Genomic DNA, 16,449 nt, shown 5'->3' with positions numbered 1-16,449 from the left:
TTTAAAATTAGGGCCACGTGTCAATTTCAGGCTGTAGCATGTAAGAGACAGTAAACAAATTCCTAGTCCTCTTTTGCGCGGAGACTAGAAGCCACATGTTCTGTTTGGTGTTGCAGGAAGAGGCTAACAGCCCTGATCTCTGAGTCACTGCTTGAAACAGAAGAGTCCCGCAGAGCTACCTGATTCAGAGTAGCCTTTGCATGAATAAAATACATAACTTTATGTGTTGAGCCAGTAATATTTGGGAATTGATTTCTTACCACTGCATAGCCTTGCCTAAGCTAACACCTGGCCCAACGGTAAAATAAGACCACAGTTCTATACGTTCCAGAGCATTCCTATAACTTTTGACCATGGTAACAAGAAGACTTTTCCTTTAACTGAGGAGGCCTTTTAGAGTCTCATTTAGAATGTTGGACGGGTCTTGGAAATGTCACTTACTAACTAGTTGTGTAACATTAATTATATTTCTCAATATCTGTAGACTGCAGTTTTGGAGACTTAAATTAAAATAATGTCGTTTTAAGGATGAATTGAGGCATCTAGTAAAGTTAGATACACAGTAAACATTCAGGAAACTGTAGTGGTTATGAAGATAAGGAGTTGGGAAATGTATGCAAAGGAGATGCAGCCATATGCTCGCTCATTAGTCGAAGCAAACGTATCTGATGTCATAGCTGTGTACTCTTAGGGAACAGAGAAAAGACAACTGGTGCCACTTCCTGGACCTCTCCACCCACCCAAACTTCTTAATAAATAAGTGAAACTATATCAAAGGGCTGATTTGTTATTTGGATACCAGAAAGAGTATTTCTTCTTACAACTAATAGCAATTTAGGTGACTTAAATACATAGAGGATTACAAGTTGATCCATAAGAATTACACTTGACTCCAAAAACAAGATCTTAATGACAGGGTGGGGACATGTCCAAATCACTGAGAGGAGCATCACAGGGAACCAGGGCCTGCTTTCCATCTGGGCAAGTCGTCTCATTCATGCAGCACAAGGGTGAGACTCAGTATTCTTCACAGGACAGCAGGTTCCTTCCCAATGCAACACTTTGCCGGAGGAAGCGACTTTCCAACTCCATTAACAGGGCAGCGACAAGAATGTATCAGCTCTCCATGTCACACATTTCTTGAACTCCTATATCGTAATAGTACCATTCCATTTAGCTGTACAGATGAGAGACAATTTTTCTATGACCCTCCCCAGGAGTCACCGTTTGACAACAAGTCTCTATTACCTGTAACAAAGAGCTTACAGAACAAGATGAGAAATCATCAAAGAAAGATTCAATAGGATTCAGTCGAGTTTTACCATCCAGGATTTCAACATCTTTCTGAACTAGTAAACTGTGTGTGTTGGATAAATAAGGCAATTTCTTTTGGATGGGAGGACTTGGCTTTTCACAAACCGGTCCTTCTTTTTCTCCCTGACCACACTCTGATGAAAAACAGAGCATGCGCTGTGCTCTGTAGTTCTTTAAAATTTTTGCCCAGCAAAACACTTGATCAGCACTATTTCTTCACCCTCAGGAAAGCCCATGTGTAGATCCCTCCCAAGGATTCAGGCACATGGCCACAAAGTACTTCTGAGTTGGACTTCCCATTTGCTAATTTTACTTTCTGTTTTCCAGGCTGCATCATGCCCAGGCTCTTCTGGAAGGTGCTTCATGAAACTTGCAAGGATGTTTTCCCCATCTTTGAGGGGTTCAAAATCATCATTGGAAGTAAAGCATGCTCTCGCACACCTGGCTCATGGTAAGTACTGACTATGTTGGCACTTCTCAAACCTGAATGGATGGGAATGCAGGTCATCTGGGGTTACTGTTAAAATGTCTCAGTGTGTCTGGGGTAGGGCCTGAGCTTCTGTATTTCTGACAGGTGTCCAGATGATGCGGCTATTGTAGGCAGATCCTTGGGCTCTACTTTGAGGAGCAAGGTCCTACGTGAGCACCTTGCAAGACATGCAGGGCTGTGAGGTGGTAGAAGCAATGGAAGGGGAAATGAGATCAGATACATACTGAACTCAGCACTCAACCGCCCTGAACTTTGGATTCCTCACAGAGCTGCTGTGAGAATAGCCAATGCTCTCAGTAAAAAGACGTGCCATGACATCAACATAGAAGATTCTCGTGAAGTGGAGTTTACACCTTTCCTCCTAAGATGTTAAGATCATTTCACTGGACCTTTAGTGCTAACATGTTACATGCATGTGATAATCAGATGTTCTTATTTGTATCATCTTGCAATGTTTCTTTGGGACAGTTTTTTTTTGTTGTTTTTTTTTTAAAGGTTATTAGTCTGGTCTTCCCTGCTTTTGGTGCTTGGTTCTACTTACTTGTAGGCTCCTTTCACTCCCTTTCTCAACCCCCAAGTCGAAAATCTGGTAAAGATCCCTTAGTGGATATAATTTAGGGAAATGGAGCTAAATCTTAGCAGAACTGCTTTTTAATGCCACACAACAGCTATAATTACCATTGGGGAAGCAGAAACATTATGGAATGTTACAAAATTCATTTGATTTGCAAAAAGACCTAGTGCAATTCAGCCTGAGTGGCTATTAACGAGTTATTAGGGAAGACAGGAGATAGAACAATAAATAATTTTCATGCTTTAAGTTAAATGTTTCAACCCTCATGACACATTTAATTCCTGACTTTGGGAAGTATTATTGTACAGTGATGTAGCTCATTTAATCCAGTAAGAAGAACGGAGCCTAGCAGCTAACCAGGGGTGGCAGAGGGGTGAAACGCACATAGGCTTAAGGCCTTCTCAAACAATGAAATGGAGATCATATTACTGGAAGGCCCTTCGAATTTTTCAGAAAGCATCTCTAGATTAATTAATCTCTATATTAATCAGAATTAATGGATAAGAAAATCCATGTTTTCTGGAAACATCCTTGAAGATAGGTAGAATTTAACTTCAGTGATTACCCAGCTCTGTCTCCTTCTGACTCTTCTGCCTAAGCAGAGAGTCCTAAAAATCCCCTCAATAGGGAAAATATCCCATTCTTGGATAAATCTGGGGAGATGCATAAGGCAAAAACATGCAGAGAGAAGCAGTAATATTGATTCACTACAGAGCTGTGCAGAGCAGCTCACTTTCCAACAAGTCCTGTGCTTTTACATTTCTTTGCAATCAGAGGACAGTAAAGAAAGAATTATTGGTCTGTGGAGAGTGGGGCTTAGTGTAGGCCAATTTTGTTGGAGCAAGTTTTAAAAAGGGCCCTACTCACCGTGCGTTGGCTTAACACTTCTGTTTCTTTGTTGTTGCTGTTATTATTATTATTACTGTTACTATTATTTTTGTCCCAGATGGAATAGAAATTGTCCCAAGAATTACCAAACAGCCAGTTGCAATTGCCATGCTCATCTTTGCCCTACACCTACATTTAGCTCAGGCACCACATAAACGCTGTCAGTTTATTACTTATTTCATACTGACAGTGTCTGATTTGCGTTGATAGTCTACTTTCAGGATATGTCTTCTTAATCTTCTCTCCTTATTATGATATACTTTTTCAAAAAGAACTTAAAAAAAATCTTGAAAGTTATCCGATGCTATAATACCAATTTCTTTAACAATAACAAAGCTAATAGAATAAAAGCCATCAGGTGTGGGTATTTTATGAAAATGTTTAATTCAACTGTCTCTTTGGAATGTAGTAGTCATAGTTTGGGATTGAAGTTACAGTTCGGTTCTATGTGATTTTTATGCTACTCAGTGTCTGAGAATACAAATGTCATTTAAAGTTAAGGCTTCGCTGTTCATTTTGAAACAACAATTTACAAGTGTCATATTGTCATAGAAAATAAAAATTTCTGTAAAAAAAATTTGCACAAAATTTTATGATGGTACAAAACATGAAGCAATCATATACCAGTAAAATGAAAACATTTTACTACAGAAAGTCTTATAGATTTCAATAAAGAAAAAATATGTTATTTTACACCTTTAAAAATTACGAAACAATCTAAAACAATATAAACTGAACATTTTGTAACACTGCCTTTACAAATTAATAACTTTATAAACATATAATTTTTAAATATATTTATCAGTGCAAGATACTTTAAAATTTAAAGTTGCAGTATCATTTTTCCTTGGCTAAGGACAACTCTAAGTCTGTTGCCTTAAAGAAAAAAATCAGGTCTTACTTAGTGCTTTCATCCTGGTATGATTCTAACAACTAAATGAATGTCTCTGGGGATAAAAATCTATTCTTTTTTCATAGTGATCCATACTTTCCTGGAAACAAAGGGCATCCTATAATCCAATTAAACCAAGATGAATGGACTGACCCACCCATGATGCAAATGTGACTCTCAAGAATGTATCTGAACGGGACCCATAGCAATGTAGGAAGGGAGGAAACTCTAAAAGTTCTTCTGTCCACCATGGTCTGATATGAACATACTGAAAACAACCACAGCTTCTTTGGATTAATTCACACGCTGCCTGATAAGACATTTATGGCTCTGTGCTGTTGTCCGAGGCTTCCATCTTAGGCCAACAGCAGGCTTTTCCTTTGTGAGCCATTGCAAGGTTCTAGATGCATTCAGTCAAGTCTCTATTTATTCAGGGTTGCTCCTAAATGGATGCTTTTAAAGATTTGTTTTGACTCTACTCGTTTTCTTTCCCTGTCTTATCTTAGAATACTTCACCCCAGGCACCAGGATTTATAGTCACTTTCTTAAATTAACTGTTCTTTCTTCCACTTCCCTTGTCTGATTCAATAGCAAAACAAGAAGGTTCTCAGGGGTCATTTTTGTATATCTGGGTGTAAAAATCACATAGTTTTGGATATTTGGAGAACTGTACTCAGTCCTTCCTTGGGGTGTCACTTGAAAGCCAATTAGTATTACCTCTTCCCTCAGCTTATCACTCTTTCTATTAAATGCACACATTCTGTCACAGATCATTTTGATTGGAGCAGACAAGTGGCTTAAGGAAAAAAGATACTGTCACTTTAACCAGTTAACAAGAAAACCAAAGTTAGACTTTGGAGGGCAAAGTTAGGAATTTCCCTTATTTATTTACTTTTAAACATAAAGTCTAGCAAAATTGTTTGCCACTGCCAGCAGGTTAAAGCTGCAAGTTTCTTTTCTGGACAATGGCAAATGCTTAAGTTCTAAGAGAGAGAAAAGACAGAGAGAGAGAGAGAGAGGAGAGAAAGAGTTTACATTTGAAAATACATTCCATATGAAAGACCAATAAGAGAGAATATTGCAGCTTTATACAAAAGGGTCAAGAGACATGAAATTGAACTACAGAAAAAGCAGAGCAATTAAGCACATTGCCAAATCTTCGGAGCCCTTGCCTTCCCGGGGGCTGACATCTCACACTAAAATATACTTTCTTCTTAGTCAGTGGGCCACCAGGGTTTGACTAAAGAGTAGGGCTTTCACCAGTGGGAAACAGAGCGGGTTGTTAATGTAACACGATGAGAACCAGTACAAACAAAAAGGCACTTGAGAGGACATAGACTAGCCAGTGCCAAGGAGTTTTCGTTGCGGTTGTCGGCAGCACACCCGGTTGCCAGCAGTGTTTGGTGAGGGCACAGTTTCCTGTATGGAGTTCACAAGCACGAGGTTTAGTACAACACTGGAGAACATCGAGAAAGTCTGACGGTATTGCTTTGTAAACAGCGCTGACACACTATACCAGTACTGAGGGTCTACGGTACTTTAACATAAAACATCCTAATCCTTCTCTGCCTATGCACGACGTGGGCAATTATACAACAGGTGCAGCTTCAGGAGTCCACTGAAGTGCAGTTATTCTAATATTTTCTGGGCACTGGGCTACAGATAGCACGTCCGTCAAAAGGGCCCCACTGAACACACTTGGCGCCAGCATCTTGGATTTCACACAGTTTCCGAAGAAAAGAATCCATAAGGGGAAGAGGAGAGAGAAGGGGAGGGACAGTCGAAACGAATCAGTAAGTCATTCATACTTGGTCTCAACACCAGCATTTGATTATTCAAATTAAACCAACAGAAAAAAAGCTGACTGTACATGATTCTGATCGTTAACACAGCTCACTCGTTCATATCTGTCGGCCGTACTCATCGAAGCTCCTGAGAAAAGCCTGGCTCAGCGTCATCAACGCACTTCCCAGCCTGTACAGTGAGAGAGACCAACAGCTCCCCAGCACGCTCAAGTCATGTCCTTCCGCTTCCGTCCTCCACTCGTCGTTGCACCTGTCCGCCCTCAGGCCTCCGAGTAAGTACTCTGTGTGTTCAGTTTGTCTTTTTTCAACTTGACGCCATCCACGAGTTCAAAGTTATAGTTCTCCAGGGCAGACAAGTTTCTTTCTGACATCCCGTTGTGCCAACAGGCACAGTAGAGCACGACCCCGCACACGGCACCCAGGAGGACACCCAGGGCGCTCATGGCTATGATGGTAATAAGGATGGGATCCAAGGTCTTCAACACATTGCCCGGCTTCCTGGAGATGTTCTCATCACCTTCTCCCGTGCCTTCATAGCCGGGGGTGCTCCCTAGGGGAAGAACAAAATTGGCCCCGTGAGCACTGCCAACATACCAGGTGAAAGCAGATGGAAGATTAGAGAAAGAGGAGAGAAAAGGCAAATCACACGTTCCAGTTTGGCCTGTCCTCCCTCTCGAGCCTGCGGGGGATTTCTGAAGAGAGGTTTGGCTCCCCGTCACCAGGAGACACCAAGATTGATGTTTTTGGCTCATTATGAATTGAGACGTGGGAGGGGAGAGTCGTGGGGAGTTGAGGCTGCGATTCTGGGACATAGCTTAGCACGCGGAAGCAACGGATTCTGGGCCAACAGTGAGGCCTGGGTTCTAATCTAATTCAGATTTCATGCAGCCGGCTGGCTGCGCTAGATTGCAATCTGTGCTTATAGTCCCTGGCCAGGTCACTAAGCTTTGCAAAATGCTTAGTCACACGTTCATCCAGTGGGATGGGGAGGTGGGATTTAACCATGCCCTGTGCATTTGCCTGATCCCAAAACCAGGCACAAGGAAAGGCTCCAAGCTGCCCTTCATGTGGCGCTGCCTCCGGTGTGCCTGGGCGCGGTTCACGCAGGTGTTTGCTCCCCCACAGGCAAAATCTTCAAATCAAACAGATTTCCCCCCGAAGCCCACTGTGGTTTCACTCAAGAAGGACAGATCTTTCAGAACAAAGCAGATGCTTGCTGCTGACATTTAAAATGGGTTACGGCTCAAAGCTAGAGACTGTGTCTGTGTTGTGCTGAATAGAATACATTTAATAATCAGCATCTTTGCAGCCTCGGTGGTTTCACTGGAGACAGTCACGCTGCTCTGCAGTTCAGTCACTGGGGAAATGTTTTCTTTACAGTGGAACATGAGAAATTATTAACATGGGAGCTTTGAGTCTAATTACGTGGTACTAGAAATGAGACTAAAATGTTAATGCACAACATGCATAGTGTTTACTTAATGGTGTTCAGATCAACAAAGATTCCAATCAAGGAAAACTAAAAATATGAGATGCAAGTCCCTAAACAGGGGAAAACAAGCCTGGGGGCATATTAATATTCTCTCCCTTTAAACATTGTTTTGAAACAACCTCCAGTAAAGTTTACATCTTGGTGTGGGCTGTGTAACTAAGCTAAGTGAGCCCGTGCTAATGTTATTATCAGCCTAGTGTAATACCACATTTATCTGTCTCTATCAAGTCCAGGACTGACTACATTGGGTCTGCTTTTTTTACAGGTGCTCATGCTCATGGGCAGGACACAGAACTGCTGGTGGCAGCTATGAGTGATGTTGGGGCAAATGTCCAACTCCATAACTGCTGGCTGGGAGGTGTGGAAGCTTCTAGAAATAAAATAATGTCAGGCGAGGCCCAACTCTGATCAAATGTCCTGTATCTGACCACAAATTCGTCGAGGAAAATACACATTTTCAGATTAACTGGTGTAAAGTCTGAGGCTATCACCCAAATAACTGTGCTACTTAAGGCAAGTCACTGCTTGGAGCCTCCTCCTTACCAGCTAAATGGGGCTCAATATGCCTCAGAGAGCAGACAACATAACATATTACAGTGCCTGGAACATACTAGCTTCTCCATGAAACCTTACCATCATCATCCTCATCACTGCCTTCATTATCATAAAGTCAGAGTTCCCATGTAGAGGAGGAGGGGAACAGATGGGTCAAACACAACAGCCTACCATAAAAATTGGGCTTCCGTCCTCAAAGATCATATTGGGATGGCAACCAGACAAGAATTTAGGTGGGTTTCAAATTACTGTATGAAAATCAGGGTCGGTCTTTGGGTAAGCTCTGGTCTTCACTGGTTCCCTATTTCCATAGTAGTACAGTGAGAGTGTTTCACCGGATTGCCCTCCAGGTCCTCCTCCAGCACAGACAGGGCAGGGCCAGGGCCAGTGTAACTCCCCAGGGCTCAGCTGCTCACACAAGCGGGACCTGCCATGGTGTTCCCCTAGACCTTCTGGCAACTTAGAAGAGGGATCTCTGTGACAATGGCCCAATGCACAGCACCGAGGGCAGAGATGTTTATTCTGTTTGAACTGCTTTCATCTACCAGTGCACTAGAGTTCCAGAAAGTTGTTTAATAAATATCCTGAAAGCCATAGTAATTTTTTAAAAAATTGGTCAACAAGGTAAACCTACCTGTTTCATCAATTTTATTTTCTGGGTTCCTTTTATCCAGGTCTGATGGTTCTGACAAGTCAAACAAAATTGAAAGAGATATTTGAACTGCCAACAAAATCCAATACACACAAACTACATAAACCCTGACACGCACACGTACACACACATTCACACACTCGCACTATTGGTTCTGCTGGATTTTCTTGGGAGTTTTTTAACACAATCCAACCCCACCACATAACTGCAGAAAAACGGGGAGATGGTGTCCAGACTGTGAAATTGGTGTCACATCAAAATCCAGTAAACACTGCTGTTAGCAGAATGTGTGGTTTTAGGAGAAGAGTGGAATGAAATAGTTCTGGCATCTGGAGTATGGGGGAAAGCTGATGGAAACAGGAAACAGTAGTGGGGTTGAGTGCATGGCTACCATCCTGTGCTTTTGTAGATAACTTCTTCTTAAATTGGGAGAAGGTTAGTTTGTTTTCCCAAATAGTATTTACAAGCTCTTTAAGGCAAGAGACTGTGTTCTATGTCTTACCCTCCCCCTCAAGATAACAATAATGAAATAATAACTATAATAATAAAATCAAATAAATAAAATCTCTGGAAGAAGCAGAATCCCAGCAGCCCATGTGGTTTTGAGTAGAGGGCAGAGAGTTTCGAGTACTTTATTCACTGCTATATTCCCAACATTTATACCAGTGTCCAGAACAGAGAAGTTGCCTCCATGAATATTTGTTGCATAAATGTGCAACTGATAACTGATAAATGGTTGATGGTCTCATAGCATCCGTGGCTAAATATATAAGAATACATATTTGATGAGTAAATACAGAGTTATCTTAGGCATCTTTTGACTGGGACTGCAACATAGAGTATTTTGATGGTGCTTTAGTTGTGACTTGCTGAGTACAATGCCCAGCAGCAACTACAGCCATGTGGACCAGTCCCATGAAAGGAAAAGGCTCATAGAATTGCCCTGTCCCCCTGTATCTTCACTGGAGCACTTGGATGTTGCTTTGCATACAGTGCGCAGTGCAGTTAAAACTTGGTGAGTGGAATTAAACTTTATTCCTTTGTTTTAGTTTATGGGGTTTGCTCTCACATTCCAAACACTTCATTTTCATCTTGTAATAGAAAGCGACAGTATTACATGTACCGTGTAACTACATGAAATACATACGTTAACAACAGTGTAGGCTTGGATGTGGGCAATTTGTAGAGTAATCACAACTGACAAATTAAGTGTTATTGTTTCCTGCAAAGATCTGCTAAGTAGCATGGCATTAAATAAGTTTCCTTACACAGTACGAAGAAGCAGATTCACTGCTCTTTCCCCCAATTTCTTTAATAGATCATATCAAATTATTGCCACTTTAGGATTACATATATTCAATATATTGTATAATAAAAGCTTTGTAAATTAGTGAAATGACCAAAAACCCATTATAGCCAACAGATCTCCTTTTTCTTAAATTTGTCCAATAGGCTTATTCCATTTTGTGATAATTAACATCGTATTATATGATATATAGCAAAAGTTGAAGTGTAGCAAATGGAGCTTAAGACTAATTACTGTGCTATTACATTGCCATTAGTGATGCTATTTATAATTATACATCAAGAACCAGGGAATACGAATTGGTTTTCAACATCAACTTGCATCCATATATACTCGGCCAATAGAAACCATAAACTCTGTAATGCTATGCAAAGTCTCAAAATTTCATTTATTCTGTTGAGGCATTTCAACTACTTTTAGAGTCAGAAACATCTACTTATTTGTAATAAAGCAAAGAATTGTGGCTTCTATGATTCATTAACAATGTAATCTTAATTAAGTTCACTGTGCTCAAAATTTGTAAAGGCCTGCTGTTTTGTTTATATGCCCAGATATTTGGAATTATCCAGATGTCTGAGTTCTTCCAGTTTTCATCAAATGTTTTGGCATGTTATGCATAGCCTGTAAACTCTGAGTCTTTCTCCTTCTTCTTGTTTTTTTTTTTTTTCTTTTCTTTTCTTTTTCGAGTCTTTTTTCTTAGCTATGGTTTTTGGGTTGATTCCACATTATTTACATGGTTTTGCAGGTACCAATCAGACACCAAATGAACTAGGTTAGAGAATGGAGTAGCTAAAGGCAAACTGACCTGGTTTTATGGCGTGTTGTACCAAAGTATGCATTTCATATGATGTGCTTAGAACCCACATTGAAATTCTAAGTTTAAATGAGCAAGACAAAAACCCTCGCATGAAAATCTTAATGCCCTGAGCAAGCCTGGTACTGGCTTATACAGTAGTTCATACTCACTTGCACAGTCCTCTTGGGAAATGTGGTTGTTAATACTAATGTCATCCACTGCAATCCCACCAAGATTTCCTTTCCCGATTTCGCCTTCAAAAATCACCTAACAAAATGAGATAATTTTTACGGTACTGAAATGTTTGGTCCCGAATAGCAGTGTTTACAAATGCTTGTTCAGTTCAATCTATGGCACATAAATTAAAATCATGAGATTTCATCTAAGCACTCGTTTTGCTCATCAATCTGTGTTAACTGCCTGGTGAGGGGATCCCTGTGTGGCTCAGCGGTTTAGCGCCTGCCTTTGGCCCAGGGTGCGATCCTGGAGTCCCAGGATCGAGTCCCGTGTCGGGCTCTCGGCATGGAGCCTGCTTCTCCCTCTGCCTGTGTCTCTGCCTCTCTCTCTCTCTCTCTGTCTATCATAAATAAATAAATAAATCTTAAAAAAAAAAAAAAACTGCCTGGTGATGGCATAAAACTTCTCCTAACACTCTCATTTTATAATCCAAAATTTAAAACCAGAGGGAGCAGCCAATAAAAGGAATGTTCATTGTGACAACCCAGAAATAGATTATAAAGTAGCATTCTCCCCTCTTTCACAGCAAATTGGTTCTATTCCTATAATCTTGGAGATGGAACTATGCTGCTGAGAGTATCATCAGCTCAGTATCATGACCGCAGCAAAATCCCAGACTTGGGAGGCACCTGAAATAATCATTGGAATAATTCCCATGTCTCATTTACGTAATCTTCAAAATACTATCCCCTTCCCCCTGAAAGAGCTGCCCTCCTCCGGGGTGGCAGGGGTGGTGGAGGAGACCACACACCTGATAGAGCTTCAGAGACTTGTGGAGCAGGACCCGCCCTTCCTTCCAGTGGTCTCCTTGGTGTCCGATGGCCATCCAGACTAACTGGTCATACTCTTCTGGCTTCTGGTAGTGCAGCTTCACCCTCAGTGTGCCCACGTGTGAGCCAGACATGTGATACCAGAAGGTCATGCAGTGGGCCGAGTTCTGGGAATAAACCACGGGGCTCACCAGACGAGCCACTTTGCCTTTCTGGTTTTCGTCTGCTTGGGAATAGATGAAGTTGCCATCACCTGCTGTGACAAAAAACCAGATTAGGGGGAGTGGCCACATTTACAACTCCATCGTCCCTTCTTTCAATTTCCAAGACTCAATTTTGCTCTCCTGGGCTGAGCACCAGGAACCCAAATAAGCGGTGGGAAGGGAAGGGTGTGCAGTTGTTGGGGACCTCTTTGGCACCGAAGGCTGCACCCCGAGCCTCTGGAGCCGGTGTTTGATTGGGAGAAGGCTGCAAGGCAGTATTCATTCAGACACTATGGTTGTGATGTGGAATGCACTGTCACATGGACCGGGGCTACGGCCCCACCTGGCCTCTGCGTCATTGCAAGCACATTGAAAGCAGAGGGCAGACCTGTTTTCGTGCAACTTTAAAATAGTTTCAGCAGCACTGATACGAACACAGACATTACATGGAATAATTTAGATGTGTTCTTATTTATCATCTCAGCTGAGTGATGATACTAGAATTGCTTGATAATAATCGATTTGCAGTTTTCCCAAATAATCTAGTGATCTTCTTTTTCCCACAAATTCAGATGACTTTTCCCTAGTTTATTTTAACGGCTTACAAATTCCTTAGATGCACCTGAGAGTTTGAATTTCAGCTGCAAGTCCCGCTCCTGTCTGATGTGGGCTTCTGGTTCAAGGAGAGGCAAGGTTGCATTTTTGAGGCTTATTAGGATGTGCCATTTTGGCAACGTAGATACTTGCCGAGCTGCAAGGACTTACTCTTGGCTTTGCTTTTAATTACCCCCAGTGGGAACATTTCCTCCTGCCACCACCTGGTCTACACACACAACTCATGTTTCACTGTTTGCTCTGCAAATAGAAATATCGACTCTAACGTCTCACCTGATGTAAGTGTGAATCTGATGCTTGGGCCTCAGTGGGCAGCAGGATGTTTTGTTTGCTGCCCAAGGGGTTTGAGTGTTTGTGAGATAGTCTTTCACTGTGCACATGTGGGCACATCCTGTGTCTTCTGGCCTGTGTCAACAGTGTGCTGGTGGAAGTGGATGGGTCAGCGGGCAGCTTGTTACTCTCACCTGGCTGCTTACGTGAGATTGCACCAAAACCCTCTTAAGAAAACCGACAGATGGAATAATAAAAGGAGGGTGGAAATAAAATCCACAGCTGCAGCAGCATGGCTGACGCTCTTTATGGAGCACCCACGCAATGACCGCGCAGATGCTGTTGCTCTTGGGGTTTGTTTTCTCCTGCTACTTTACCAAGTGGTGGTTCCCCATCCGTGTGACAGTGCCATCTCACCGGGGTGAGTAGGGTCTCAGCCCACAGAGAGGCATGGGTGAAAAAGGCACCCATCTTGCGTCTGTGACCAATATCCCCATTCTTAGGGAAAAACACTGAAGTTAGAGATGCTGCCGAGGAGAAGCACATCTACGGAGCCCATGAGGTTTCTTTTGGCTAGCCGGAGAACAGGTGGAAGAAGGAGGACACTGGACATGGGTAGAGGGAGGAAGATGGCCTGAGAAATCTCCCCTGACCTCGGCCCCCACACTGCTGCGGTCTTTTCAAAACATGCTCATGTCGCTCCTGTGCATGGAGCTTGTCAGCAGCTCCTCGCTACCGTCAGCCTAGCCACACTTCTTCATGGGGCACCCAGGGCCACACACCCCTGCCACATATCTAACCACTTCACAGAGGAGCCTGTCCAACCACACCGCCTGCGATCTCTCCTCCTCTGTGCACGCCAGCTTACACTCTCAGGGGCAGAACTTTCTCTGATCCCCCAGTGTTATCTTCCCAGTCGCTGCTCACTCCACCTGCAGAGCAATCACTTCCGGCCCACAGCCAGACCCTGAGCTCCTGGGGCAGGGCCAACCCTCCTTTGTTCCTGTATCCCCGGGGCCTGGTATAGCACCTCACAAGTAACGGGGCTCCTCAAATAACACTTGTTCAATGAACCAGGGAAGATGGTGGGCTTCAGGAATCCTCTGTAAGGAGGTACGTAGCTTCCCTCTTAGAAGCCAAATGCAGAAAACCAAGTGGGATTCTTTCAGCGAAGTTCAAAAGTGAACAGCAGCATATTTAACCTAGACAGTGCTAATTTAAAGAAATCTCCATAACTGATTTGCAAAGTGTGGAGTACTGCCTAATGTCATCTGTGTGCATGTGTGCTGTGTGTAGGGCTCTTTTCATTTAGATTTTTTTTTTTTATGTTAACAAGTTCCTGCCTTTCAGATGTCAGGCTCACCCCTCTCTCGCGCAGCAAATGCTTGTGTTTCTATTGCTGTAGGAGGCTTTTTCTCTTCAGGGCAGACCTGGTACCACAGCCAAGCAAATCTGGGTGTATGGGAGAACAAAAGAGACAAATCCTTCTGAAGGAATCGCACTTCTCAGCTGTTACTCTAAGACAAGCCCTCCTTTTCTGATACTCCAACGCATAAAGCGTTGATATTTTTCCTTTCAGGGGTTTTATCAGAGTTCGGGGTCAGGAACTCTGTCTTCATTTTCTCAATTAGCACTTTACTTCTGCAAGCCTTTTATCTTTTGTCTCTGGCTAACATAGCTTTTAACCTCCTTTGAATGTCAGATCCTACTGAGCCATTTTGCTTCACTTTGCATCAATTTTTCCACCATTACTGCCTTCATTTCAGCTAATTGCATTTGGTTAATTTGATGCCATTTATATGTACAATGCCATTTACAGTCAAAGTATTTTAAGTTTTCTAAAACTGCTTGTCTTAAGATTCAATTGAAAGTGTCTCAGAATTGAAGGAGTCCAATTTTATCCAATTTCCTTGTCATTCTCATTAGGCAAAGAGGTAGCTGTGGTAGAAGGCAGCCAATTCAACCTACTTAATGGTTATATTCACTGGTAGGAAAAAAGTGAAGGACAAAATGGGAAAGGCATAAAATGCCCTCGGCTAATCCATTGGCCCACTGACCCACTCATCCAAAACCCAGCATGGAGGACTTTGGCTTAAAGAGCTCTTGTCAGCATCAGCAGATGTCCCTCTAGGGTATCATCTGGGAAGCCACCTCTTGAGGGAACAGTCCTGTAACTTTCACTGAGTCGGGTTGAAGTCCGCCCATTGAGTGCTGTGGGTGTGCAGGAGCATGTGTATGTGTGGGCCTTGTAGGACACCACCGTATCTTTACGCAGCACCTCAAACTCCAAGACAAAATGACTAAGAGGACAACAGGATGGCAGTGGATAAAGAGTTCACTGGAGTGGCTGTCAGCCCCCGCTGGACCCCCAGCCCAACCCTCTGCCACTAATTAATCTTAGTAGGAAAGTAAGACCGGAGGTGGGGCAGGCCGGGTGAGATTTCCACCTGCTCTGAAAAAAGGGGCCAGACTGACAATCAAAAGAAGAAGAATCCCACCCCACCTCGTTCCACGTCCACTTCAAGGGTCAAGGGAGGGCAAGCTTTAGGCTTACTTATTGTTTCTTTAGCTGCAAAATAAATGAGATGACATATGCCTGGATTTGCTTCAAAATAATCCAGATTCAGGGGTGAGAGAGATAAAATAAGAGCCCTATGATTTGGTGCTTGTTTAAACTGGGTTATATCCATAGAGGGTTCATTTCACTGAGGCTTTTCTACTTTTGAATGTATTTGAGATTTCCATGAAAACGGTGCAGAAAAAGTATACAACAGGTAGTCATTCACACATAAAGCTTTGCCCAGTTTGCTGTTTTTCCAAGAGGCCACCAGTTGCCAGATTTCATCAGCCTTCTCTGCTACTGGGTGTAGGAGCATCTCTTCCAGGAAAGGAGATCTTGGTAATTCCAGGAAATGAAAGTGCAAGTGAATGTTTGGTAGTATTTCCTAACACCCTGAATCTCACAGACCCCAGACACCCTCCACAGTAACACCTTCTCTAATTCAAAGAAGCGGGGCCGCAGTGAACTCTCCATTACCTGTGTGATCCTGGATGGGTCCAGTTTTGCTGGTCAACACACTCCACTTGAGCTGCACCTGATTGTCATGCTCCCAACGACAGAAAGTTTTGTGAGAACCCCAGCCAAATTCACAGTTAAAACCATATGTTGGAAACTCTGCAGTGGGAGGAAAGGAAAAATAGAGACAAGCAGAGAAAGACACATTTAATCATTTAGGTCAGAAAGGCCCTTAATTCGCTCACGAAAGGCACAATTTATATAACTTAACGTCTGTTTCCAAATTCTGGGAAAGCCACAAAATCTGGGATTACCAGGAAACTCAAAACACGCATGGAGATGTCAAAATGTTTGCAAAATCACGTTTCGGATTTTTTTTTTTTTTATCCAGCTTTAAAAAGATTATGGACTGTCTGTCAAATGGTTTTACATAAAATTTCCAGGAAGGTTACTTTCCAAAGCATATGTATTACATCTATCGCGTTCTCCTCCTGCCCACAACATTTAATATGAAAGATACTCTGTTTTTGAGGATAAATCATAGACTGATATCCACCAATGAAAGAATCTTAAG

General features: G+C 42.5%; 1 protein-coding gene and 1 long non-coding RNA gene across 6 annotated transcripts in view; one reads left to right on the top strand and one right to left on the bottom strand.

Annotated features, from left to right (window-relative positions):
• The window catches only part of LOC112679017 (uncharacterized), a 119,911-nt gene extending 114,734 nt beyond the window's left edge, over nt 1-5,177 (top strand). For both annotated transcript variants that reach the window (XR_007403644.1, XR_004814128.2), the window contains 2 exons: nt 1,642-1,765; nt 1,889-5,177. This is a non-coding gene — a long non-coding RNA (uncharacterized LOC112679017). The remainder of the gene's footprint in view (nt 1-1,641; nt 1,766-1,888) is intronic.
• The window catches only part of NRP1 (neuropilin 1), a 137,993-nt gene continuing 125,175 nt past the window's right edge, over nt 3,632-16,449 (bottom strand). For 2 of the 4 annotated variants that reach the window (XM_025478502.3, XM_025478504.3), the window contains exons 13-17: nt 15,897-16,034; nt 11,753-12,027; nt 10,935-11,031; nt 8,645-8,695; nt 3,632-6,513 (exon numbers count right to left, since the gene is read on the bottom strand). In XM_025478502.3, the coding sequence (XP_025334287.1) occupies nt 6,224-6,513; nt 8,645-8,695; nt 10,935-11,031; nt 11,753-12,027; nt 15,897-16,034 (851 nt within the window). In that variant the 3' untranslated portion in view covers nt 3,632-6,223. The remainder of the gene's footprint in view (nt 6,514-8,644; nt 8,696-10,934; nt 11,032-11,752; nt 12,028-15,896; nt 16,035-16,449) is intronic. The other 2 variants (XM_025478503.3, XM_025478505.3) reach the window with 1 other exon arrangement.

The sequence above is a fragment of the Canis lupus genome, chromosome 2 (assembly GCF_003254725.2).
Source record: "Canis lupus dingo isolate Sandy chromosome 2, ASM325472v2, whole genome shotgun sequence".
Lineage (NCBI taxonomy): Eukaryota > Metazoa > Chordata > Mammalia > Carnivora > Canidae > Canis > Canis lupus.
This window is presented reverse-complemented; position numbering and strand designations above follow the sequence as displayed.